The sequence below is a fragment of the Eretmochelys imbricata genome, chromosome 21, assembly GCF_965152235.1.
Source record: "Eretmochelys imbricata isolate rEreImb1 chromosome 21, rEreImb1.hap1, whole genome shotgun sequence".
In the NCBI taxonomy this organism is placed as follows: domain Eukaryota; kingdom Metazoa; phylum Chordata; order Testudines; family Cheloniidae; genus Eretmochelys; species Eretmochelys imbricata.
Window position 1 is genome coordinate 1,466,025 of NC_135592.1, and position 26,887 is coordinate 1,492,911.

The window sequence follows — 26,887 nt, forward strand, 5'->3', positions numbered from 1 at the left end:
CTTGCTGAACCGTTAATGCTGATTTTCAATAAGGCTTGGAGCACTGGGGAAGTTTCTGAGGACTACAAATAAGCTAATATTGTGCCAATTTTTAAAAGGGGATGACTCTGATAGTTATGGACCGGTGCGCCGGGCATTGATCCCTGGCAAGACAATAGAGTGGCTGATCCTGGATTTGATTAATGAAAAATTAAACGAGGGTAATATGATTAATGAAATTAACATGGCACACTTTAAATGGATTAAAAACTGGCTGACAGGTCTCAAAATGTAACTGTAAACGGGGAATCATTATTGAGTGGGTGTGCTTCCAGTGAGATTCCATAGGTATTGGTTCTTGGGTCTATGCTATTTCACATTTTTATCAATGACTTCAAAGAAAATATAAAATCATCACCGATAAAGTTTGCAGATGACGTAAATGTTGGGAGAATGGTAAATAATGAAGAGGACAGGTCACTGATTTACATCAATCTGGATTGCTTGGTGAATTGGGTGCAAACAATATATGTATTAGTACAGCTAAATGTAAACGTATACATGTCGGAACAAAGAATGTAGGCCATACTTCCAGGATGGGGGACTTTAACTGGGGAAGCAGTGACTCTAAAAAAATATTTGGGGGTTGTGGCAGATAATCAGCTGAACATGAGCTCCCAGTGTGACGCTGTAGTCAGAAGGGCTAATGCGATTCTGGGATACATAAACAGGAGAATCTTGAGTAGGGGAGACAGCCTACCTTCATATCTGGCATTCATGCAACCACTGCTGGTACGCTGTGTCAAACTCTGGTGCCCACAATTCAGGAACAATGTTGATAAATTGGAGAGGGGTCAGAGAAGAGCCATGAGAATGGCTGAAGGATTAGAAAAAATGCCTTACAGTGATAGACTCAAAGAGCTCAATCTATTTAGTTTACCAAAAGAGAACGTTAAGGGGTGACTTAAGTATAGTTTGTAAGTGTCTACATGGGAAACAGATATTTAATAGGTTTCAGAGTAGCAGCCAGGTTAGTCTGTATTCGGAAAAAGAAAAGGAGTACTTGTGGCACCTTAGAGACTCACAAATTTATTTGAGCATAAGCTTTTGTGAGCTACAGCTCACTTCATCGGATGAATTCAGTGGAAAATACAGTGGGGAGATTTATATACATAGAGAACATGAAACAATGGGTGTTACCATACACACTGTAACCAGAGAGTGATCACTTAAGGTGAGCTATTACCAGCGGGGGGGGGGGGGAGGGGGGGGGGCGCGAGGGGAACCTTTTCTAGTGATAATCAAGGTGGACCATTTCCAGCAGTTGACAAGAACGTCTAAGGAACAGTGGGGGGTGGGGTGGGGGAATAAACATGGGGAAATAGTTTTACTTTGTGTAATGACCCATCCACTCCCAGTCTCTATTCAAGCCTAAGTTAATTGTATCCAGTTTGCAAATTACTTCCAATTCAGCAGTCTCTCGTTGGAGTCTGTTCTTGAAGTTTTTTTCTTGAAGAATTGCAACTTTTAGGTCTGTAATGGAGTGACCAAAGAGACTGAAGTGTTCTCCAACTGGTTTTTGAATGTTATAATTCTTGACGTCTGATTTGTGTCCATTTATTTTTTTAACTTAGACACGGTCCAGTCTGGCCAATATACATGGCAGAGGGGCATTGCTGGCACATGATGGCATGTATCACATTGGTAGATGTGCAGGTGAACGAGCTTCTGATAGTGTGCCTGATGTGATTAGGCCCTGTGATGGTGTCCCCTGAATAGATATGTGAACACAGTTGGCAACGGGCTTTGTTGCAAGGATAGGTTCCTGGATTAGTGGTTCTGTTGTGTGGTGTGTGGTTGCTGGTGAGTATTTGCTTCAGGTTGGGGGGCTGTCTGTAAGCAAGGACTGGCCTGTCTCCCAAGATCTGTGAGAGTGATGGGTCATCCTTCAGGATAGGTTGTAGATCCTTAATGATGCGTTGGAGAGGTTTTAGTTGGGGGCTGAAGGTGACGGCTAGTGGCGTTCTGTTATTTTCTTTGTTGGGCCTGTCCTGTAGTAGGAGATTTCTGGGAACTCTTCTGGCTCTGTCAATCTGTTTCTTCACTTCCGCAGGTGGGTATTGTAGTTGTAAGAATGCTTGATAGAGATCTTGTAGCTGTTTGTCTCTGTCTGAGGGGTTGGAGCAAATGCGGTTGTATCGTAGAGCTTGGCTCTAGACAACGGATCATGTGGTGTGGTCTGGATGAAAGCTGGAGGCATGTAGGTAGGAATAGCGGTCAGTAGGTTTCCGGTATAGGGTGGTGTTTATGTGACCATCGCTTATTAGCACCATAGTATCCAGGAAGTGGATCTCTTGTGTGGATTGGTCCAGGCTGAGATTGATGGTGGGATGGAAATTATTGAAATCATGGTGGAATTCCTCAAGGGCTTCTTTTCCATGGGTCCAGATGATGAAACTGTCATCAACATAGCGCAAGTAGAGTAGGGGCGTTAGGGGACGAGAGCTGAGGAAGCGTTGTTCTAAGTCAGCCATAAAAATGTTGGCATACTGTGGAGCCACGCTGGTACCCATAGCAGTGCCTCTGATTTGAAGGTATACATTGTCCCCAAATGTGAAATAGCTATGGGTGAGGACAAAGTCACAAAGTTCAGCCACCAGGTTTGCCGTGACATTATTGGGGATACTGTTCCTGAGGGCTTGTAGTCTCTCCCCCCTCCCCCCTACTGTTCCTCAGACATTCTTGTCAACTGCTGGAAATGGCCCACCTTGATTATCACTACAAAAGGTTCCCCCTGCCCTCCTGCTGGTAATAGCTCACCTTAAGTGATCGCCCTCCTTACAGTGTGTATGGTAACACCCATTGTTTCATGTTCTCTATGTATATAAATCTCCCCACTGTATTTTCCACTGCATGCATCTGATGAAGTGAGCTGTAGCTCACGAAAGCTTATGCTCAAATAAATTTGTTAGTTTCTAAGGTGCCACAAGTCCTCCTTTTCTTTTTTAGATATTTAATAATGAGCTCTTCAGTCTAGTACAGAAAGGCATAACATGATCCAATGGCTAGAAGTTGATGCAAGACAAATTCAGACTAGAAATAAGGTGTAAACTTTTAATGGTGAGAGTAATTAGTGATTGGAACAACTTACCAAGGGTCGGGGTGGATTCTTCGTAACTGAAAATTGTTAAATCATGATTGGATATTTTTCTACAAGATCTGCTCTAGGAATTATTTTGAAAAAGTTCTATGACCGGTGTTATAGAGGAGGTCAGACTAGGGTCACAATCATCCCTTCTGGCTTTGGAATCTATCAATCAATCTAGAGTTCATCTCAGACAGGACCATATTTGACAAACAATTGAACTATCTAGTTTACTTCAGCTGCTTAGAATTAGAACATCTTCGAATTTGGCAAGAACTCCTCAAAAACATTACAAGATATGGTGCAGCAATATAGTGTGACTTCCACCTCTCATCATTTCAAATTCACCAAGATATAACTTCATATATGACTTGATATACAAATTTCCTATCCTACTTTCCAATCAAGTCTTACTAACTAACCCTCAATATGTTAAATTGTGCATTTGCCTCCACTTTGTTTAGTTTAACTTTTGTTTTTGCTCTTCTCTATGGCTGCTGCTGTCTGTGGTTCAATTGTTAAACAGGACACTTTTTCTGAGTAACTAGAAAATGTCGTTTCATTGTGTCGCAGCTGCATATGAGCCCGTCTGTAGCCAAAGTAAATTCAAATTTCAATGAAGCATTTCTTAAGAAATGTCTTACAAGGTATCTTTGCAGGGCTGGTACTATCCAATTCTCAAAGCTCATGTTTGCAAAATTAGAAAAAAGTGCTGATAGGGAAAATGGAAATTAAATGTTGAAGACAGTTATCTAATATTAATTAGGTCAACATCAGAGAACCTGACTGCTGATTTCCTATTTCATGTATGAAACTTATTGCTGGGTAATAAGTGTTACTGAGGGAAAATGTTAAGGTTAATTTTCTCTCAAGTCAGATGTACTGAAAAGAAGCAGCAGCTTATTGCGGTACCAGATTAAGATAAAGTACAGATGTGCCATACTCCATGCCCTGGCTTCGGAAAATGAACTTGTGTTTGTTTTTCCTGGGCCTCCAAAGTTACCACTTTATCCAGAACTAACCTTTTAGACAAACAACACAAATCTAATTAAGAGCATATTTATAGCATTTCAGTTAAGTGCTATATAATGAAATGTATGCTTGAAACACTGCACTGGGGAGAAAGTTTGTTTACAGTGGGAAATTCACAGGCAACAAGCCGTTTGTGACCTTGGTGACACTGCTATGCTTCATTTGTAGTTATGTAACAGTTTATTTTCATGTTGCAGCCCATCTGCTGACACCGTATCCCCCTTATTTACTATAAAACATATTCTTGATTGGTCATTTATGGGGGTACTTTAATCCCTACCAGCTCACCCAGGAGTGTATTTTATATGGCATGTTTGGCATGCCAAATGGCTTTGGTTTATCCATTGTATACTATTACATTTAAAATCATAGCTAGGCAGCAGTTCTGTATCTGCATCTGTTCTCATACACAGTTTGTAAATCTTTGCTAGTAAACAGACTGTGTTATACACACAAAACAGACAGACTGCTGAGCTGTGATTTCCAATGGAATCATTAGCTAGGATATAATCACACGAACTACTATGGTCGTTTTACTTCCTCATAGTCTTTCTAAATATGCCCTGAGGAGCACCAAGTTTAAAGACTTGTGTTTACAAGTGGACACACATGAAGGAAATGCAGAACACATCCTGCTGTGCTACAGCATATTCCCAGCATAAGAGGCCTGTGTACTTACGCTTGTCTTCAAATACTGTCTTAGACTTCAGATAGACTTCTGAAGGGTCGAGTTTTGGAGAGCCTGACCTCACAGCAGCAGGTGGGAATGGCATAGGCTGTGGAATGGAATCACTGATAGCTTCTAAGCTTCCTGAATTCTCCTGCTTATCTGTTTTCTGAAACAAAAAAAACAGAGTAAGAAAAGTATGTTAAGTTCAAAATTATCAACAAACAGGTGAGAAAAAACAGTAAACTTGTAATGCATGGCATGCAACTGCATAATCTACTCCAATTCAGTCCAGCTTCTCCCTGTAAGATAGGGGTTTCTGATCCTACTGGGAGTATGCTTCTGTTCAGCCTGTTCAAAACTTGAAAAAACGACAACTCTTCTACTGGAGAATGGGCCTGGAAACAAAGTGTTTGAAGTGGCTCATGCTCAGAGTGTGAGCAAGTGTATGTAATTTCCCATGTACATTGCCTGTATTGTAACTCCTCTTGTGTTCAGTGCTATTTGGTACACACAACTGAAAAGAACTCAACATACACAGAGTATAAGGCTTTTATTTTTCTCCCTTTACTTGGTAATAAGGTTGTGGATCTCAGAGATCATCTTTTAGGCTGGCATTTCCCAAACTCTGGTCTGCATAACACTGCAGGTGGGCTGCAGAGAGCTGGCTGGTCACAAGGTGCTGGTTCTCCAAATTCCAAACTGCCAAATTGCATCAGAAAGCTAAAAATACATTAAGTTCTTCTCCAATGTCAGTTTTCCTTGTAAGTATTTGCTGCATTTATCATAGGAATATTAAGCAACCATGAACTGTAGAAGAGGTAACTATGCAATTGTGAACAGGAAAGGTGGTGAATACAAGCCACTATTAAAATGCATTCCATGCTATGAAAAAGTTTGAGTCCATGGTCTACATTGCCCCAGTCAGTCAGTTTAAATTATACTAACTACAAACTTCATTAAGTGGTCCTTGAACATAACTGCTGATTGATTGCTTTCAGAGTGAAATGCAGGGAGATATGTCTATAAAAAGACAATCTTCTTCCGGAGAGTCACTGAACTATGTTAATTTCATTTGTTCCATCTGAAGGTGGAAAACATCATCAAGGATTCTCTTCTAGGTTAATTTGGCCACTACAACTGAAAATAATTTGAGTATCTATCTTGAAATCTTGCCCCGTCACGGAGGTGCTGATCTCTGAAAAGTGTACAGATGGACAGCATAGAGATAAGGAGTTCTGCAGCTACTTAACTTCTGCAAGATAATGACAACTGAGCACTTTCTACACTAACTCATTCAAACTAGAAAGTAAGGGATTAGTGCACGTGAAAAAGCATGAACTCTCTCAACCATTTCCTCCAGTGATCAGTGTCAGGTTTTCAAAAGAAGTGGATCTGTTTAGCACGTCTAACTTTTGTAATGAATTGGAATTCACCAAACTGCAGTAGTCGAACAAACCCACTGAGTGGTAGATAGAGGCACTTCTTCTGAACATCTGAGCTACGAAGCTGCAGTAGAGAAAACAAATATCCACCTGTGTTCTAAAATCTGAATCCTAAAAGAACCCTGAGATACAGCAGGAAATCAAGGGATAAGTTTAAGGTTGATTTTCTGATGTCTTATTACTTGTCGCTAATGGTCTCTGCTAAATCAGTGCTCCCAGTTTCATCCACTTGCGGCACCCTGGAAGTTTTTAAATCTAGAGCCCTGTTCTAGTTTCTATGCAGAACCTCAGTATTGGTTAGCGCAGAACTGAGATTTTGATTTTGCAAGCAAGCCAGGTTCTGCTCGTTTGCCTCTCTCTAAAGTCGTGTAAACAAACACCTCCTGCTCGGAAGGAAATCTCCCTGAATAAGAAGGAAAATATTCAGGAGGAATTAAACAAAGTTAAGAAACTTGAAACAATTAGAATTCCTCCCTTCGATGTTACAGCAGGAAGGACTACAGGTAGAAGTGACATTACAGCCATCTCTGTGGTTTCAAACCCTCATTTCCAAAGGTTGATACAGCAAGATGACTTTAAATGTTTGCTCTAGGCGGAAAAGTCTCCGTGTGGCAATGCACGTGTGTGTTTAACACAAACAAAATTAGGCTAGACTCAGGTCTGCCCCTTTGAGAGCAGAAGAAAATCCCCTAGAGGATTCAATAGTTTGAGACTTTTTACATGTTTATAGACATAAGACCCTCGCCTTTTTTAACTGAACTAGCTCACGATGTGAATTAATGCCACTGAGCATTGGGTTTCGTTCAGGGAAACGGCGACTGCACATGCACTGTAATGTTATTTCCTAAGTATTTTTAGGAGGTCTGCACATAGCGCATTTTTATATTGCAAAGTTTTTATTCAGGGAATGTCTTTTTAGCAGCTATATTTCTGCTTAGGAATTAAATTAGCAATTTTTTTGCAGTATATGCTCTGTTTTAAATGTGGAGAGCTGACATCCTCATGTTATCTCCACTGTTAACTGTCAGCAACAGCCTTGGCTTCAGGTTAGAAATGAATTAATGTATTTGCAAAGTGCAACCATGGTGGAGAAAGAATTTACTTCTATACCTTGGGAATGGAGATTTTGTTAAAATGCAGTGAACTGCAATGCACAAGAATTCTTCTTGCTGAAATGACTCAATTCCTGAAGGCTTCCCCATCCCCCCCACCACCATTAGAAGGGCATACAATGAACCCCATGCTGAAAAGCAGTCTCTTCCACAACATCATAATACAGATCCCTATTAACAACCATTATTCTTACCTCCAGTGTATTTCATTAAGCCAAAGGCCGTACAATTTTCTTTCCACCAGATCCAATTTAAATCAAAGATATTCCTAGTGGACCAATCTTTTGCAACCATGAATATCAGAAATACAGACACCTTGATGACTCTGGGAAAATATAGACTGCCCATTCAAACACAACAGGAATGGTGATAAACTAGGCATTCAAGTGGGGAACACTGAAGTTCATTTTTGGAGGTTTCTCATAGAACAAAACAAAATTCTCCCAAGAAAGTAAAATGCAAACTTATGAAAGAAAATTTGAATACACGATGCAGGCAATTAGCAAGAGAAAAATGAAACTTTATGTGTTGTTTTCCCTTCAACAGCCATCCTGACAGCCTTTACATAGGGAAATTAATTTGCATCAGGCAACAAAGCTTTGATAAAGAATAATCACTGCAGACTCCTACAAGGAGATCAGGGTGAGAGAGCCGGTTGTGAAAATGGAATAAAGTAAGCACATGGGAAGATGTTAAACTATGGGTTTACTTATTTTTAAAAAATAAATACATGTTTTCAGGTGAGGTGCAAGTGTCCAAATCTGAGAACATGAAGACATTGGAGTTACAATGCGGCGTTTACCTACAGACCACCAATGCTACTTGCGGCCTCACAATCAAGCTCTTTTGCACCTTACTTTTTCTTCCCTGAAACACGAATCCTGGAAATGATTCCTACTCTGATAGTGAGAGATGACTGATCCAGCTTCTCCTTAAGTAATGTAGGTTCTTTAAAGAAAAGTCACAGATGTGCTGAAGGCTGCTTTGTTTCCTATGTTGTCTATCAATATAAAAAAACGTACATTTTGAAGGAAAAAAAGCAGAACCCACAATAATCAAGTTATTTGAGTTCCTAGACAGGACACACAAAGGCAGCTTCCCTCTCTCTCCCCACTAACAATCACTGTCAATGAAATGAGGATCCGTTTCATGTACCTGATGTGATGTACATAATAAACTATGATCCTTAAGAATTGATCTTGCTTATTCCCATGAGGTAGAGGGTAAATATAGAGAATTTCACCAGATACACTGGAGATCTGTTTGTGGCCAAATAGCATTTTGAAAAAATTATCCTTAGAGAGATAATAAGCAGAACCTCCAGCCAAACAATGAGAAAAAAAATCAACAGCAATCTGTAACAGGGTAACTAAAAACCACAGACAGCCTGGCATAGACTGTAGGAGCCCCCTGCATCTTGTATAAATGGTCTAGAGATCACAGATGTGTCTATTGTAGCACACTCCATGCCTGTCTGGCAATCAGAGGACACCTGTGCCTGAACACACAGAAGAACTCACGGAGCAGTAAAGTTAGTTAACAGGCTGCCATGGAGACCCATGAATCTGTTATTGTGTGCCTGAAAATCAAGTCCGTCCATCCACACTAAACACAATAAATATAATCATGTGGATGACATCAATACTCACCACTTTGGCAGTTTTAGCAGGTGAAGGAGGACCTAAAGAAAACAGAGGAAAATATCTGAATATAAGAAGCAACTTTAATGATTAAGAACCCACTATTTTACATTGAACAGAGCCAATATGCTCAGCTCTTATTCTTGGCTTGCAACTGATCACTGTACATTCACTCCCCTTGTGAAGGCACAAGGTTTGCTATATGTTCTATAATTCTTTTAAAATTCTAAGTGAATATTTACTTGGCCAACAATATCAACTAGCAGAGGTCCCTTAAACTGCAACTAACAGCACTAAAATGAAACACCACACATTTCTCGTGCTGCCAGGGCCTGTGGTTTGAGGATACATACTCCGATTAATGTGCTGAGGCAAGTTAATGAGTTTGGCAAGTAGAACATTATTTACTACCAAAGAAATCTGATTTTTTCCCCTCATTGCTAGTCAAACTGGAAATGGTAACGCTAATATTGTGAAGACTTTGGTGTCTTTGCAAATGTTAGGCTTGTGTTTTGAGGTGGTTTTCCTGAGGCTGGAAGAAGCCTGAAAGGGGCTCTAAGGGTCACATCTCACCTTGCAAACAAGTTTCTATAATACAGGTCATCACTAACAAGGCTCTGTTATGCTTCCCACAGGGCCAACAATGCTGAATCTCTAGTAGCTTTCTAGATGGAGATATATTAATAAAAAGGAGATGTCAATGTGACAGTTGGCTTGATCTTACAGGCTCTGACCCAAAAACTATTGAAGTCAATGGGAATCCATTTATTTGTTTACTGGGCTTTGGATCAGGCCCTTGCCTATTCTTCTTTCCACATCACGTTAATAGGAATTAGGCAAATGTCTTACTTGTCTCTCTACTTTTAGTGTTTTGTTTGAGCAGTTGGCAGATATGGTTATAGTCACTAGTACTCATGGTCTATTCAGGGTGGTGAGGGTAGAAGGGGGCTTTCAGGATTGGTGACTAAACTGACTACACGAGCACGGTCCACTCTCTCAGCACAGTGTCCTTCTTACCCTTTATGACCACTAGTCAGCATGGAAGAAGCTACAGTTGAACTGAATTCTGCCCTCCCAGCACGCAGAAATGAACATTGGACTTGGTTTCTGCCTCTCAGCAGAAAAGATGTAGCTTTATGCTGGTCTCCAGCACACTATCCACAGAGTATTAATAGGTAGTGAGCCTATACCTTACACTAGGCCCTAGAGGGGAAGTGAATGTTGTGTTTGTTTAGTCAGGAAAAGCAAATCAGATCAGCATTTTTCCTCTCAGTGGAATGCTAAAATCTCAACAACACAGCAAGATGGGCATAAACAATGGTATGGGAATGATATTTTACTATGGTTTATCTGCCGCACTGAAAGGTGCTGTCAGGGTGTCCAGAGAAGCGGAGAGAAACAAAAGAGTGAAGTAGATAAAAGTTTCTCAAGATAAAAGAAAAGATGCCCCATTTGCATAGAATACTCACATGAAGAACATTCTAGAGTTCATTCCAATAAAAACATCAGTTGCTCAGAAACAGAGAACAGAGACATCCCTTAGGAGTATGATCTGGAGAAGAGAACTGGGAAGGGGGAATTCTTGGTTCTCTTCCTGACTAAGCTGAATTACTGTGTGACCTGGGATAAATCACTAACTTGTGGGTCTCCGTTTGTTCAGAGGCACCAGGGGGCAGAAGGATTAATTTGTTAATGTGTGTAAACAACATTATTATGAATAATTAAGTGTTTTGAGATGCTTGGACAAACTAGGCCATATAAATGCAAAGTATTATTATGGTTACTGCATCTCATATCCTCAAAAAGGGCCAATTATTTTGTGGGCTGAGATTATATAGTGTGCATCAGCAGCAACCGCTGTGGGGGTCTTTGATAAAACAGCCTGTACCCATTTCCTTTGTCTCTGTTGGCAACATAAAGGGTGAAGTAATGTCAGCAAGATATCTTATGGCAGCAAAATGCAATGTACTAAGTATTAAGTCACTATAAGTAATACCAGTATGAATAGTCTCAGGAATCAAACAACAGATATAAAAAAACCAGAAGAATAAACAAGTTGTAGAGGGCACCAATGAGCTCATTAATAACCAGGAAACTGCAGAGAAAGGATCCTGTCTGGCAGCCATCAGACTGAGCCTTCTGGCAAATGCACGCTAATTACCAGTTAGTCTATGGGGAGAGGAGACGTTCTGATCTGCAATGAACAGCAATTAAGAGAGATAAATACACACAAAAAGGAGAACTTTCCAGAGTTCCAGGTGGCAAGGCCAATGTTACCTTAAAGATGCTTCCCTCCAAGACACCTGTGATCACCTTCATAGTATAAGCCAGAGTCTCTGGACCACTCTCAAAAGGAGAAAGAAAAAGCCCTATTCCCTGCTATCTTCAGGTCAGACTGTGGGATGTGCACCTTTGCCCTAATATTTCCTGAAGAGCCAGAACAGACTACATTCAGCAGCAGTCTACAATCAAATCTGCAGTAAAACATAAAACTAATAACATGCTCAATACCAGAGGCATGGTTTACAGCTAGAGCAGGGTAGAGAATTGAGCTGACAGCCCATTTTCTACTTTTTAAAGCTTTGTACAGTAAAGCTTAGATATCACCTTCTAAACACCTTCATATCAGGATAAATTATAATAAAGTTTCATTCCTACCCACCTCCCCTTAAGATAAGAAGTGGGACATTGGCTCCCACTGGAAACTGCTTCAGCACCTCCACCACCTGCAGATGCGTCAAGTTCTGCACATTCTGATGGTAAATCTCTTGGATTACATCCCCCTTCTGAAGGCCAGGGCACCACTGGCTGTCTAAAATCATCTTCACTTTTTGCCCTGTAGGGCTGTCTGCAATTGCAAACCCAAATCCTTTAGGGCCCTTGACCAGAGGAATAGTGATTAGTTCTGGCTGGGAGCCTCCTGGAGTGGATACGGATATCCTCTGTTCCTTTGGGTCCATGGAAGGGCTGTTCAGGCGACCATTAACCAAAATGTGACCCGGTTTCCCATTTTGGTCTAAAATGACTGTTCCAGGTATTAAATCTTGGCTGGTTATGCAGATATCTCCCTTGGTCATTGGCTGGCCATTGATGATGGGTGTAGCTGTAACGATGTCTACAGCAGGATCTTCGTTGTCATCAGGAAGCGGGTAACCGCGACACAAAGTCATATTCACATACTGGTTGACAGGAACTAGCTGAAACATCTGAACAACATCTGCATGGGTATGGCCAAGGACACAGCTGCCATTTATGTCTACAATGACATCACCTGTTATAAAAATGAGTTCAACATCATTAAAATCAGAAACTAAACCATATCTACTTTTCAAATATTCTAATCTAAGGCGCAGAATGAAACACTGACCACCCCCTTAGTAACTACAAAGCAAGTTTATGGGCAATTATTTAAGATATTAATGAATAGGGGCTCATGTCATTCCCCTTAGCCATATACTACCAGAAGGCTAAGATTTTTCTCTCAGTTGAAATATAGACTACTAAATTAAAAAGACACTCTTCTAAATATATAAAATGTAATCTGCCAAAGATTTAGAGAATGACACTATATGCGCCTCAGAAAAGGAAACAGTGCATACATTAGTGAAAGTAGCTGTCTTATACTTTAATTCATGTTATACAACAGTCTAAACTCAATCCAGAATGAATCAGATTTTTTTTCTGGTTTCTATTGGATTGGCTAAACTTAAATTAAGATTCTACACACTGTTCCCTGAGCGCCTCTCTAAATTTTGTATTTTGCTTTTGCTTTGACTGAAAATACATTCTCATCTGTGCATATTAAATAGCAGCAAGTGTTACATCTTGGAAGTCTGTTTCAGCATGTGTACATTTTTGAGCATGGAAATATTTCCAGTGAGTTGTAAGGTAACTCCCTTCTCTTCATGTGCCAATATATATTTATGCCTGTATCTGTACTTTTCACTCCATGCATCTGAAGAAGTGGGTTTTTTACCCATGAAAGCTTATGCCCAAATAAATCGGTTAGTCTTTAAGGTGCCACCGGACAGACTACATGGCTACTCCTCTGACACTTAGGCTTCTTTGTCTCCAAAATAATAACTCTTATATAACAATAATTATAATATGTACAGACATAGCATTTTTCATATGAAGATGTGAAAGCACTATACAATAATGGTAAGGTACCATCCTCATTTTTACATATTGGGAAAATGAAAGACAAGAAAAGTAGCTTGCCAAGGTCAAAGAACAGGTCAGCAGCAGAGTTACGAATTAGTTACTAAGTTCTTTTGTTATTTGAATTAGTATTAAAGTTAAGTATAAAGTTATTTTCTTACCAGAACAGTAAGAGTGGTTATCCAATACACAGAGGTATGGGAACACATCTTAGTGAAGGCAGTATAAATTATAGGTTCCAGAGACAAATTTAATTAAACCAATGTAACTAATATCCACAATGTGCTTAATTCCTCACATTGTGCAGGGTTTTCTCACCTCTCCTGCCTCCCCATTTGCCCATTCTGTGTTGCTTTATTTATTCCTACTGCTGTTCCGCTGTCAGTTTTAACATTTGGCATTTTACTTTTGGCAGCGACAATTCACAACATAGACCTGGATCCAAATTCGCTCTCAGGCAGAGAAAATGCACTGTTTTTACATTACACGTATACAGGGAGCAGAGACCATTCAATAAATAATGCATCCGATGAAGTGAGCTGTAGCTCACGAAAGCTTAGGCTCAAATAAATTTGTTATTCTCTAAGGTGCCACAAGTACTCCTTTTCTTTTTGCGAATACAGACTAACACAGCTGCTACTCTGAAACATTCAATAAATGAGACTGAATAAGTCCTTATGAAGCTGTTTATACAGAAGAGTATATACTTATGTATAGCTATAAAAAGCAGAAGTAGAGCTGAAATAAATGGTTACTTTCCAGGGAGAAGGCCATATATTCAGAAGTATTAATGGAATAAATACCACCACCTATCTATTGTATAGCACTTTTCATCAGCAGATCTCAAAGTGCTTTATAAAGGATATCAGTATCATTATCTTAATTTTCAGATAGGCAATATGGGGCACAGAGCAAATGTGATTTTCCCAAGGTCACCCAGCAGGCTAGAGGCAGAGCCGGGAATCGAATTCAGGTCTCCCAAGTCCCAGACCAGTGCTCTAATCACTAGACCACATGCAAGCCATAGGACGTGTTTCATTCAGATAACTTGGTAATTGAATGCATATTGCACTTATATACTGACAAGCTGTTTTATACTTTTTTTAAATTTAAATTAAATGAGAGAGATAGAACTTAAGAAAAATGGAGGAACAAGCAACACAGCTAAGGAAGATTTAAGGCAAATGGTTCCACAGCCCTCTTGTAAGCAATTTAAATATCCAAGAATAATATGCAATGTCACATAACCCCGCTGTTATGTCATGCATGGTTAAGATAAACCAGAATCCAAAATTAGAAAATCCTGCAAGAATGAAGAGCAGCTGCGACCCATCCCAGCCCCAAACTGGAAAAGGAGAGTAGAAAAAAAAAAAAAATCAAGAATTGAAAGAGCAGATGTTATTAGTCTTGAAGTCACCCCAGTCCTTTAAAATGGTGATTAGTGCATGTGCCTTTGAAAGGAAAAGGCTGTTCCTGAATAATTTTTTTGTTTCTTATAAAGGCCACTCAGGGAATTCGTTTTTTTACTATTATTCATTGTTATTTATTAACCAGGGCTTACAGAAACTGAAAATCAAAACCTACTTCCTTGTGATTTTTTCCTTCATCGGGAGGCTTCGTGGCCAAGGGCTAAGCTGCACGTGTGTACATAGATTTGTTGTTATAGGGTCATTTGAGTGTGTGAGGCTGCCGACAACAAATTTTGGTTTTCCTAACAGAAAAGTTGAGCCTTAAGCATTTATGTGGGAAGCAACCCTCTTCCTGCTCAATTAAAACATATGTATATATATTTGTACAATTTGTACTTTCCTTTTTCTTTGCAGAAATTATTAAAGAATTTAAGTGGACACTTCAGGATGCAAAGGCCCAGGATTGCTCACGCTACTGAAAGTGCTATCAAAATATCTGACACTGCCAAGCAACTAAAAAAATGTAAATAGGGCATGTGGCATCCAGTACAATGTCTGCCTGGCAACAGACCAGAAAGACAAGATGGGTAAGATAATATCTTTTATTGGACCAACTTCTACTGGTGAAAGACAAGCTGCTGACCTATACAGAGCTCTTTTTCAGGTCTGGGAAAAGTACTCAGAGTGTCAGAACTAAATACAAGGTGGAATCTTAACTAATTAGCCTCTTACAGTTTGTATGGCAACTTCCACCTTCTCTGTGTGTGTTGTATGAGTTGTAACTCTAATGATACCCTGGTTTGGGTTCCAGTGTGGGTGGGAGGTGATAACTAGCAGGGTGCAGTCAGAGGGTTTTTCCTTCCTATATTGACGCAGATTCTCTTGGGGTATTTTGTGATCTACTTCTTTGGTAAAGTGTTCTTGCTTGATGAAGGCGGTTTTAAGGGTGTTAATGTGTGTATCCGGGACTTTCGCCTCAGAGCAAATACTGTGGTATCTAAGTGCCTAGCTATAGATAACAGATTTCTTAGTGTCTCTGGGGTGGTTACAGGATCTGTGAAGGTAAGCTTAGTGATCTTGGGTTTCTTCTATATAGTTGTCTGTAGGGTCCCATTGTTGAAGCTGATTGTGGTATGCAGGAAATTGATGCCGGTGGGGGATTGTTTTAGAGAGAGTTTGATGGATGGGTGGTGGTTCTTGAAGTTGTGGTGGAAATCTATGAGGGAGTGCAGCTCATTGCGCAGAGGATAAAAATACCTTTGATGTATCTCAGGTATATCATTCGTTTCATGATGCATTTGTCCAGAAATTCTTCCTCAAGGTGGTCCATAAAGAGTCTGGAATACTGGGGAGTCATCCTAGTGCCCATGGCTGTTCTCATGGTTTAGACAAAGTGTTTGTCATTGAAGGTAACATTGTTATGAGTGAGGGATGTGTTATGAGTGAAGGATGAAACAGATGAGTTTGCTGATGTGTTTTGGGTAGATATCAGAGACAGAAAGAGATGCTGTCATTGTGAGGGATGGTGGTGTGTAAGGAGGTGACATCCATAAAGGCAAGCATGGTATTCTGAGGGAGACTGTTAACATTGCAGAGTTCCTGTAGGAAGTAGGGTGTGTCCTGGAGGAAGCTGGTCCTTTTTGTGCTGAGTGGATTGAAGATGGTTTCTATGAGTCCCGATATTCTTTCAGTAAGTGTGCTGTGGCCAGATATGATGGGTCTACCTGGGTTCCCTACTTTGTATTTTGGGAAACACGTAGAAGGTCCCTGGGATAGGTTTCTGGAGGACGAGGTTGTAGAGTTTCTCCTGGGAGTTGTTTGGGGAAGGATTTGATATCCTTCAGTTCCCTGGTGAACTGTAGTGAGGGGTGGTCTTCGAGGTCTGTATAGTAGGTGGTGTCAAAGTTGTTGGCTAGCCTCACGGACAGTCATCACAGTTCAGAGCTATGACGGCACCCTTTTTGTCTGCTGATCTGATCACTATCTGGTGGTTGGATTTCAGGGACTGCATAGCTGTCCTCTCTGCAGTGGAGAGATTGTGGTGGATGTGATCTTTGTTAAGGATTTCAGTGTCAATTTTTTTCCTGAAGCAATCAGTGTAATAATTAAGTGTGTGGTTTCATCCACTTTGGGGTGTCCAGTCAGATGATTCTTTTTTTCTTCTTACTGTTGATGGGGATGTGGTAGGTGAGGGTGGTGTTGTCATTACTGTGAAAGAATTCTTTGAGGCGGAGTCAACGAAAGAATTCTTCTAGCTCTCCACGTTAGTATGGTATCAGGTTCTGCGGTAGGGCAGTCATTCAAACACTTGGGGAGTACAGATAATTTAGCTCCAGTTGCATAGTCTTAATAAATCAATGATGTTGGGGTTTTGTGTAGTGTCCATGTGGGTCCTGGTGCCATGGTTTTGCCCAGTGTTTGTGTTCTGTGGGTTGTGGAGTTGTTGTAGCTGGTTCCACGCTTTGTTTCTGTGCTGGACAACTGTCACCAGGTTTGGGGTTTTTGTTTGTTGTTGTTTTTTTAATTAATAGTTTTGGGTTTCTTTCATGATCTCCAGGTAGGTTTCCTGATTTTTTCTTTCCAGTGTATGGGAGTATGTGTTGATTTCTTGTTTGAGGTGTCCCTTCTGGAGTACGTGAAGTGCAGGAGACGGTTCCTCAGTTTTTCTGAAGACCTTCTGCAGAGCCGTTCACTATATTTGGAGTTGTATGTAGTGATCAGAGGGTTATAGATAGTGAGCCCTCAGGGGAGGATATTTTGTTTCTTGCGTTTGCTCAGGAAGTAGATGTCGATGTTAAGTTTTGCTTCCTTTTTCTTCATGCTGTGGAGCTTGTATTTCATGGCAATGGACTAAGAACTTTATGATGGCATCAGTATTGCATCATCATGGAGGGGGAAAATATACTTAAATAGAAAGAGTAAGCTATACAAATTCTGTTCCTTTATTAAACTGGGGAGACAGTAACATAACCTACAGCTGTCAGTTCAAGAGAATTCATAGTACAGGGATGTGCGCATTAAAGACACGTAAGCACAGACATTCCCTACAAATGCCTGCAGCTTATGAGAACAAGTGCTGTCCACAAAACAGGAAATCCTTGCTAAGTCACTTCAAGCATAGCAGAGCACAGTGTGTGATTTGCTAGAATCACCAACGTTTATTTTTACTGCACATACTGCACAGGAACCACTCTCACTGCAAGTGTTGCCTACATGTGCTTTGAGTGCTTTCTTTATTGGATTCCTTGCCTTACAAATGCCTGGTAGGAAAAACTGACAGGCAACACCTGGAGGTTTTTCGCCTTCCTCTGTAGCATGGGGCACGGGTCACTTGCTGGAGGATTCTCTGCTCCTTGAGGTCTTTAAACTACAATTTGAGGACTTCAATAGCACAGATATAGGTGTGAGGTTTTTTTTGTAGGAGTGGTGGGTGAAATTCTGTGGCCTGCGTTGTGCAGGAGGTCAGACTAGATGATCATAATGGTCCCTTCTGACCTAAATATCTATGAATCTATGAAACACATACTGCAGGTGGATTAGCAGCAATGTATGGGACCACTAGAAAGTAAAAGCCACTGAAGTGACACGGATTTTGAAAAAGTTTTGTTAAAGCATAGGCATCACGTCCAACTACCAGCAAAAAACTCTCATCTTATTTATAGCCTTTGAGCTGAAAAATGTTGCTCAGTGATTGACAGAATTTGTGCAATGGAAATGAAACGCAATGTTCCACTAGATCTTATTCTCCAGACAGCAGCAGCAGCAGCATAGAGAAAGTACACCCCTCTCTTTTTTTGTTTAGAAAAGTGTATTGCCTTTATGGAATCAAAGTAGAGTTGTGAATGATGCATGGACTGAAAAATTCCTACTTATTACACAGAAGGAATAGCTAGTAGCATCCAGTCCCTGCTGTCCTTGCTTCTCCTGTCTTCTCCATACAGAAAGATAAGATGTATAGTTTACACACATCTCAAATACTCAGGACTAAACATCTCACTAACACACTAAGTTTCTAACACTTTTTTTCACAAGTATTTTTTTTATATTTCCTTTTACCTTTGCCTTATTTCTTCCTCCCTTTCACACCAAGGTTGCCACAGAAAGGAGGAGTGAGAGAAGAGAGCACCCACTGTTCTGTGCATATCAGCATGTCTTCCCAAGCTCTGCTCCCTCTGCAAGATAACCTCCACATCCTTAACACACTTTCCATCTATTTTACATGTTTAAGAAGGGCTGTGAGGTTCAGTCGTTAGAACGGAATCTATCCTTGTCTCTGCCACTGACTCAATGGGCGACTTAGGCCATATGACTCCACCTCTCTGTGACCCACATGTAAGATGAGAACAAAACCACTTAACAGGGGATTTGTAAAGCACATGGAGATCCTTGCAAAAATGGTGCGGCGTGAGTGCAAAGGATTATTATAAAGTTTAATTTTTATTTTTATATTTTAATTTTAGGAAATATTTTGAATGATTCTAAGGACCTGGCATACAAACATAGCTGCCGGCAGTGGCACATCAGCAACTTCTGAAACTAGCTCTTAACTTATCACCCTTGCGACGGTCAGTTTGGACAGATGTTGGCTGAATGAGTGGGGTGGGTGTAGCAAAACGGCCCACTGCTCCCAAATCTGGGGAATCCAAAACTACCAGACACTTCCACCAGTGACAGATAAAGGTACCCTGTACATGGTATGAGTTGCTCTGAATATATTGAATGAGGAGCCTGGGCCTGCGGTTGTGAGTCAGGATAACTATCTGTCCACGTAAAGTTACACTTATGGAAACAATGCGGATACAAGACAATACATTCCATCAGAGAGGCTTACGGAGAATACTTGGTGTCTGTGGTGGTCTAAAGTCCCTAAGGCTGATGATTACAAAGGACTGGCCAACAGATTGTAGAGACAATGATTCAAGAAAGAATGGTGAAGTGGTTTGGGCATGTTGTGCAGATGTCAAAACCTGTACTCTTAGATAATGACAGGTTTCAGAGTAGCAGCCGTGTTAGTCTGTATTTGCAAAAAGAAAAGGAGTACTTGTGGCACCTTAGAGACTAACCAATTTATTGAGCATAAGCTTTCGTGAGCTACAGCTCACTTCATCGGATGCATCGGATGAAGTGAGCTGTAGCTCACGAAAGCTTATGCTCAATTAAATTTGTTAGTCTCTAAGGTGCCACAAGTATTCCTTTTCTTTTTGTACTCTTAGAGAAGCCCCTGACTGCATACCACTTGATGGAAGAAGGAAAAGAGGAGGACAATAGATAACACATAAGAGAACCATTGAAAAGATGTCATTGTCATGGAAATGGACCACAATGGTGCAAGAAACATGGCACTAGTTGTACAGAAATGGAAACACTGGGTTGCCTCTTGTCACAAAGCACAGGAGCAACTAAACTAATCTAAACAATCCACTGCTCCAATGGAAGGCCAGTTACTTGGTGACTGGAGTTCCTCAAGCCTCTCTTGGCAAGCAAATGAGTTTCAAGCTAGATCATTAAGAAATCTAATCCAGGTTAGAAAACAAAATTACATACTGATACCAACGGAATAGTCACACAAATTATTCATCTTGTAGCAATAATTATTTGTTGAAAAGAACGGAAAACTCAAGAAAGTATCCATATGACTAAATGTGTTTAAAATGGTAAAAACTGTACACTAGACAAAACGTATAAATTTTATCGTATGTGGAAGCTAGACTTTCCAAGAATCCTAAAGAAGACTGTGGTGGTCTATAAAAATCAACATGTACGATGTAATCTGTACATGGCCTACATTAACAGAAATCTAACTGATACCAAATACCAGAGCAGTGATACTCACACCTCAGGGGTTTAGGAGCCACATTAACAATCAGCATTAACCACAAGAACACAGTAGCGTAAATTCATTATTTCATTTACTATAGTACTATAGATTCATATTTAAACAGTATAATGGGGGAAATACATAGTTTTTATATATTATATATATTTATTCTCAGAGCAAAATGACTGACCAAGCATTTTATCAATTACAATTAGTTAATAAGATAGTAAAAACATTCTGATTGGTTAATAATTAAAGCAGTGTGTTTTAATATGTGCTGCAAAGAGCCAATTGCAGCTTGCGAGCCTCAGTCTGAGTATCACTGTACTAGAGGCAGAATCACAATAGTTTAGCTGTGACTAGGCAACATACATACTAGACTGAGAAGTATACAAAACAGGCCAAATCATCGTAAGAAGCCAGTCCAATATAATGTTAAAACTATTTGAGAAAATCTCTTTACATACTTCTCTAGATTCAGTAACTATTTTAACAAAACTAATTGTCTTTGGAATATTATTACATTGCACACGGCCTCAGCATCAAAACCCTGGAAGCTAAGAAGACTCAAAAGAAAGAAACATTATAGAACAGTATAATTTCAACCTTTTAAATTCTCAGCCTACCAGCTCCAATTTTATTAGGAACAATTAACCACGATTGGCAGAGGAAACTAAGCTCACGAAACAAATACTGTAAAAAATAACTCACATTATAATTTATGCCATGACAACACCACACATAAGCAGCAAGGTTTAACATTCATACTACCATCACCTTGAGCTAGCTCATTAAGGACTACAATGTAATAAATATTTATTATCCAATTATCCCTCCTCTACTCTGTTTGTTATACTCATTTGTAGAGTCTTATCTTAAATTAGATCATAAGCTTTGGGGGAAATGGACTGCTACTTTCTACATGTGTTGCCCAGCACAATGGAGCTCCAAACAGGAAGTACCGACACAAACAAACAATAAAATGAACACAATAGGTTCAAGGAATCCTTCAAGTGGCCCATTGGTGGAGCTTGACAATAATCTTTTGTAACATGCAGCACAAGATTTGCAATAGACAGAACCACTGAACTCTCACAAATTTCCAAAACATGGATTTGTATTAACATATTACTTCTTTTCTAATTGAGGGTTTTGGACACTGCATAATATTTTCCCCACTCTGATAAACAACAGCTTCAGGTAAAAAGAACGTTTCAAAAAGAATGTCTGTAGGCGGAGTCATCTAATTCCCCATGGCCCATCAACTGCTTCCCTCTCTTTTGGCCAAGCTTGAAATGGAGAAATGCTACTTCACCTGGTGCAATTTTCCCATCCTGCGCAGCAGGTCCGTCTTTCAGCACATTCTTCACCTGGAGGAACTCATCAGGTCTGTCTCCACCAATGATTGTGAAACCAAATCCCATAGTGCTTTTCTTCAATGATGTCCGTAAGAGGGCTCCTGTAAGTTGGGCTGGATCTCTGGTGAAGAGTGACTTCTCTGGTTCTGCACCTAAAGAGAAGTCAACACATTTAGTCTGGATAAGAGAAGACTGAGGGGGGATATGATAACAGTTTTCAAGTATGTAAAAGGCTGTTACAAGGAGGAGGGAGAAAAATTGTTTTTCTTAACCTCTGAGAATAGGACAAGAAGCAATGGGCTTAAATTGCAGTAACGGAAATTTAGGCTGGACATTGGGAAAAACTTCCTAACTGTCAGGATGGTTAAGCACCGGAATAAATTGCCTAGGGAGGTTGTGGAATTCCCATCGCTGGAGATTTTTTAAGAGCAGGTTAGACAAACACCTGTCAGGAATGGTCTAGATAATACTTAGTCCTGCCATGAGGCAGGGGACTGGACTAGATGATCTCTCAAGGTCCCTTCCAGTCCTATGATTCTATGATCTGTCATCATCAGCAATTCTGCTAAGAAATGACCCATAAGTAAGTCCAGATAGTTTCACAAGGTAAGAAAAAAGGGTGGTTGAAAATACCCAATTCACATGACTGTGAATACACATAAGGTTGCAAAACAGGATGGGGCAAGAGGAAATTTTTGAACATTTAACCAAAACCAACAACAACTTCTGAAATTATGGAAGAGTGGAAAACAGGCACCTTTTCACTGTAAAAATCAAATGACAGTTTTGAAAGGACTAAAGGTTGAAAGTAGGTATGGTTATAACCCACTGTGAGGGTTAGTGTCTGTACTCAGTTTGAAAAAAATTGGCTTTGATTTGACAATGTTAGGAGCATTTGAAAACTGTGTTGGAGCATGCATATTCCTTAGTAAGTGTTCAGGCATGCATTCAGATGTGTTGTGTGCATATACACCACAAGAGTGCATTAAAACAGCTTTATAATGCTTTACATGCACAAAGCACTTTACAAAGGGTAGTTAATCCCTGCAACACCACTGTGAAATAGGTCGCTAGGCCACTGATATTATCCACATTTAACTGATGGGCTAAGGGAACCGACAGGTGAAAAGACTTTCCCAGGCCATAAAGCAGAGCAGCAGCAGAGCTGGAACTAGAACTATCATGTCTCCATTCCCAGTTCCCTTGATTCTGTGCTCTAATCTCTTAACAAGGCCCAATTCAAAACTGGTAAGAGCCAGAAGCCTAACAGGGCAGTGCGGCTGCTTCACCCCCACCCTCTGACTGGCTCTCCCAACTCTCTTGCTGGCTAACCAAATGGAATGTTCAAGCTGCTGATGACTACCAGCATTAGAATGGTTTAAGCTGCTTAAGCAACTTTAAGGTCTTAGATCAGTTTCAACTGCAAAAAACATTCCAAACCCCCCACAATTTCTTTGGGGGGGGGGGGAAAGGGGGAAGACTACAAATGGTCTGGCCAGGGGCCTGGAAACACTAATATTGCCTTAAGGAATTAATAATACATACACACTCAGATATGAAGATGCATACTCAACTTGCAATAGTCAGATGTTAGTTGAGCTTTGACCAACTGCAGCCTGTTAACGCTATATGTGCATAGTTTACTAATGATAGTGACAGACACAAGCTGACCTAAGCTGACTGCTGTCTGCTACAGAACCAGTAACTTGTTCTGAAAAAGCTACAGAATTAAATACAATAAACTAAATTAAAGCAACATTTTCAAGGTTTCATAAATAAACATTCAAAATGCCAGAAATGTGAAAATGCTGATTAAAACTGTTCTTTTCAACTTAACTTCTGGACTCCCTATACTCCATAAACTAAAGCACGTTAATTTAGTCCAAGTTTTCATCTCAATAGAAGTCAGGAAAAAATGACTTATTTGGGATCACACTGAACATTTAACCCAATGGGAAAAACATAAAATGAAGATCTACTTGAAATAAAATACCCAGAAAACTTCTTTTTTGAGACTGCTCTTCATTCATAAAGATACTGCAGCTAATAGTGAAAAACAGCTACTGAAAGTACCTGGTTTTGAAGGGCCAACATCAGTCTGTCCTAGCTGTTTTTTTCTCTTGGCTTCCAATACTGGATTTTCAAACTGGGTTTTCTGGTTAATGTGACTGAAAATATACAAACACGTTAGAATTTCAGGGTAAAAAGCTTTATTCCAATTTCATGGGGAAACCAACTACAGGTGGTTTTAGTACAAATATTATTTTGCTTCATCTTAGATAAACACCAAGGAGCAATGAACACTAAGATAATATTACAATCAATATGGATAACAGTGACTTTTTTATCCAGACACTTTGATTTACTTTTCAAAGCCATTGAGGCTTTTAGTGCCTGTAAGATGCTGATAGAAGCAAAGTGAATCATGTTCTGGCTCTTCAGAAGCCTTAATAATAATGTATTTCAGCAAAGAGACATGCTGTTCAGTAAATTCCATTCTCTTTTACAAAATTTGTGACTTGGCTCCATTTTCAAGTGACGTGCAACGTTATTAGTGAAGAGTTCCAATCATCAAATCACAGAAAGTGGCTAAGCCATCATTCAAGGCTTCTTGAAAATACAGGAGGTTTGTTTGTCTTTAGATAGGCTGAACCCATGCTCAAACCTGCTCATAAAGACGCAAGATTGGCATCCATTTTGTTCTCCATTAACTACGTGAACATTAAGCGCTCCACACAGTTAGAAGAAATGTATATGCAATCTCAGCACTGCATACCTGCCTTCCCCTTGTTTCAGTTGTGGATTGCAATTCTTGAAAAGATGAAAAAGCTCAGAACTCAGATTTTGAGGAATATGGTTATGGGGTATATAAGTTCATTAAGAGTGCTTGATTAATATACTTCCTGTAATTCTAGTGAGGGAGGAATGGAGGTGTGACACTGCACCCCATATTCATCACAGTGATGATTTTATTTATATATATATATATATATATATATATGATATGATTATGGCATAATTATGAATCTTTTTGTACAAGATGGGTCACATGAGGTGTCATTGGAAAAGTTATGATTTGCCAAATATGATTATCCTATTTCTGTACATGTATCAATTTTGTATCTGAAGTTATGAATATTGACAATGTATTTGTATTTCAAATGTGCTTACTCTAGGTAAGACCCACAACTAGTCTTTCAGGTACAACAATGGTTCATCAACAAGGACAATGGACCATGGAAGAGCTTAGCCTTCCTGTGAACATTTCAGCCAGCCAATGAGTAATGGCTGCTATGACTCAGCAAGACATGCAAGGGCATGTGACCAGGCCACATGACACTGAACTCCATTTTGGTACCTGTATTTTTCCACAAACTAGGCTGGGAACTTAGCTTTGAAAAAAGGGCTCCAGCCATATGGAAAAACTATATAAGGTGGGGAGTGACATCATCTCAGGGCCTCACTCCCCACACAAGGGAACACCTGGAAACACCTGAGGAACAAAGACTGAACTGGGGTAAGTGCTGGTCACAGGCTAAAGGGATTTCTAGCCTGTGTATGGAAACTTGGTGGACTGCTTGTATCAGTCAGGGTGAGAAATTGCTAATTCAAATCCTATCTAGTATATCAGGCTTAGTTTGCAGTTTTTTATTTATTTGCTAGGTAATCTGTTTGCTGTTTGATCTGCTTGCTGTCATTATAATCACTTAACAACTTTTTGTAGTTAATAAACTTGTTTTATGTTAACCAGTGTGTCTTTAAGTGAAGTGTCTGGGAAAATCTCAGCTTGGTTAACACAGGCTTGTTGTGCATATCTTTCGCACATCAACGGGAAAGATCCCTGTGCAGTGCAAGATGGTATAATACTAAGTTTATCCTCCAGCGAGGGTGCAAGGCTGGGGAGCTAGGAAATTTGCTGTTTTGTTTTGTCTGTCCTTGAGGGGCTTAGGTAAAGCACTCAGGGAGCTCAGTTGGGTGTGTGATGCAATCTGCTGTCATGTTGGGTGATAACAAGGCCTGGAGAGGCTGGCTGAATCACCAGCAGAGCAGTGTGAGAGGGACCCACCCAGCTGAATGGTTAGGGGAGTCAGCGGTTTCACCTGCTTCCAGACTGTACCCTGGGAGTGACAACCCATCACAGGGGGGCGTTCCATTAATTGTATTCTTGAAAAGAATCAAAACTTTTTCCTAATTAAAATCTGTAATCATAAATTACGTGTTGAAAAATTATGAACTTTACTATTATGTTAAAGCAGACACTGCCAGGTAATGTAAACTGTAAAATCAGATGTTGCAAAAATAAGGGGCAGTCTTATTAAACAACTAAATTTTACTACTCATGAAAATGTTACACTGAAAAAAACAAATATTTTAAATATTTTAAATGCCAACTTTCCCCTGTAGCACTGGAATGCACAAAGCTCGAGTTTGACTAGTGCAGGAGCCTAGAAAGTCAGACCAGTCTAATCTATCCAAAGCTGAAAGAAATGTAGTAAATAAACACCATAAAAATGAAAAACAAATGAGATTTTGTCTGGATTTTCAAAGGAGCATAAGGGATGCAAATTCAGTGGGATCTGGGCACCTAACTCCCTCAGACTCCTTTGAAAATCCTAGGCTTTATGTGCTTTCAGTTTTAATAAATTACAGTCCATATTGTCTTTGATTATGCACCAACGGTTCCCATATGCATTTATCAGGGGACAGAATGTGCCCTTTAGGACTTACTAAACAAGTACGTACTTACCCACTGAAGTCAATTGAATAGATTTTTTATTTAAATGTACTGATTCATGTTGACCAACATCAGAGCTGAATATGGGCTCTTCTTCACCTAGCCTAATTGCTATACTGTGGTTTTTGTCTACTGTGGTTTGCCAGAAAACAGTAAACTTATCTAACCTGTTTTGACACTCATTTCATCACAGTTTTTATGAGCAGGACATATGTTTTACCTTAAAGGCTTTATTTCATTAGGTAGTCATTATTACTTGCATTACCTATACTCCTCATATATTTTTGCAGAGGGAGTATCTAAATCCAATTACTTTCTTTAAAAAACAAACTAGAAAAAAAGGTGATTGAATCTTTATACAAGGTATAGCATAAAAAATAAAGTAT

General features: G+C 39.8%; 2 protein-coding genes across 11 annotated transcripts in view; one reads left to right on the forward strand and one right to left on the reverse strand.

Annotated features, from left to right (window-relative positions):
* The window catches only part of PHTF1 (putative homeodomain transcription factor 1), a 129,593-nt gene that overhangs the window by 62,088 nt on the left and 40,618 nt on the right, over window positions 1–26,887 (forward strand). For 2 of the 5 annotated variants that reach the window (XM_077839048.1, XM_077839050.1), the window contains 2 exons: window positions 15,005–15,177; window positions 24,943–25,482. In XM_077839048.1, the coding sequence (XP_077695174.1) occupies window positions 15,005–15,121 (117 nt within the window). In that variant the 3' untranslated portion in view covers window positions 15,122–15,177; window positions 24,943–25,482. Of the gene's footprint in view, window positions 1–15,004; window positions 15,178–24,942; window positions 25,483–26,887 lie in introns of those variants that run through there. The other 3 variants (XM_077839049.1, XM_077839052.1, XM_077839053.1) reach the window with 3 other exon arrangements.
* MAGI3 (membrane associated guanylate kinase, WW and PDZ domain containing 3) overlaps window positions 1–26,887 on the reverse strand; it is a 212,105-nt gene that overhangs the window by 31,299 nt on the left and 153,919 nt on the right. For all 6 annotated transcript variants that reach the window (XM_077839043.1, XM_077839044.1, XM_077839042.1 and 3 more), the window contains 5 exons: window positions 23,840–23,934; window positions 21,724–21,918; window positions 11,683–12,291; window positions 9,030–9,061; window positions 4,836–4,992 (listed from right to left, as the gene is read on the reverse strand). In XM_077839043.1, the coding sequence (XP_077695169.1) occupies window positions 4,836–4,992; window positions 9,030–9,061; window positions 11,683–12,291; window positions 21,724–21,918; window positions 23,840–23,934 (1,088 nt within the window). The remainder of the gene's footprint in view (window positions 1–4,835; window positions 4,993–9,029; window positions 9,062–11,682; window positions 12,292–21,723; window positions 21,919–23,839; window positions 23,935–26,887) is intronic.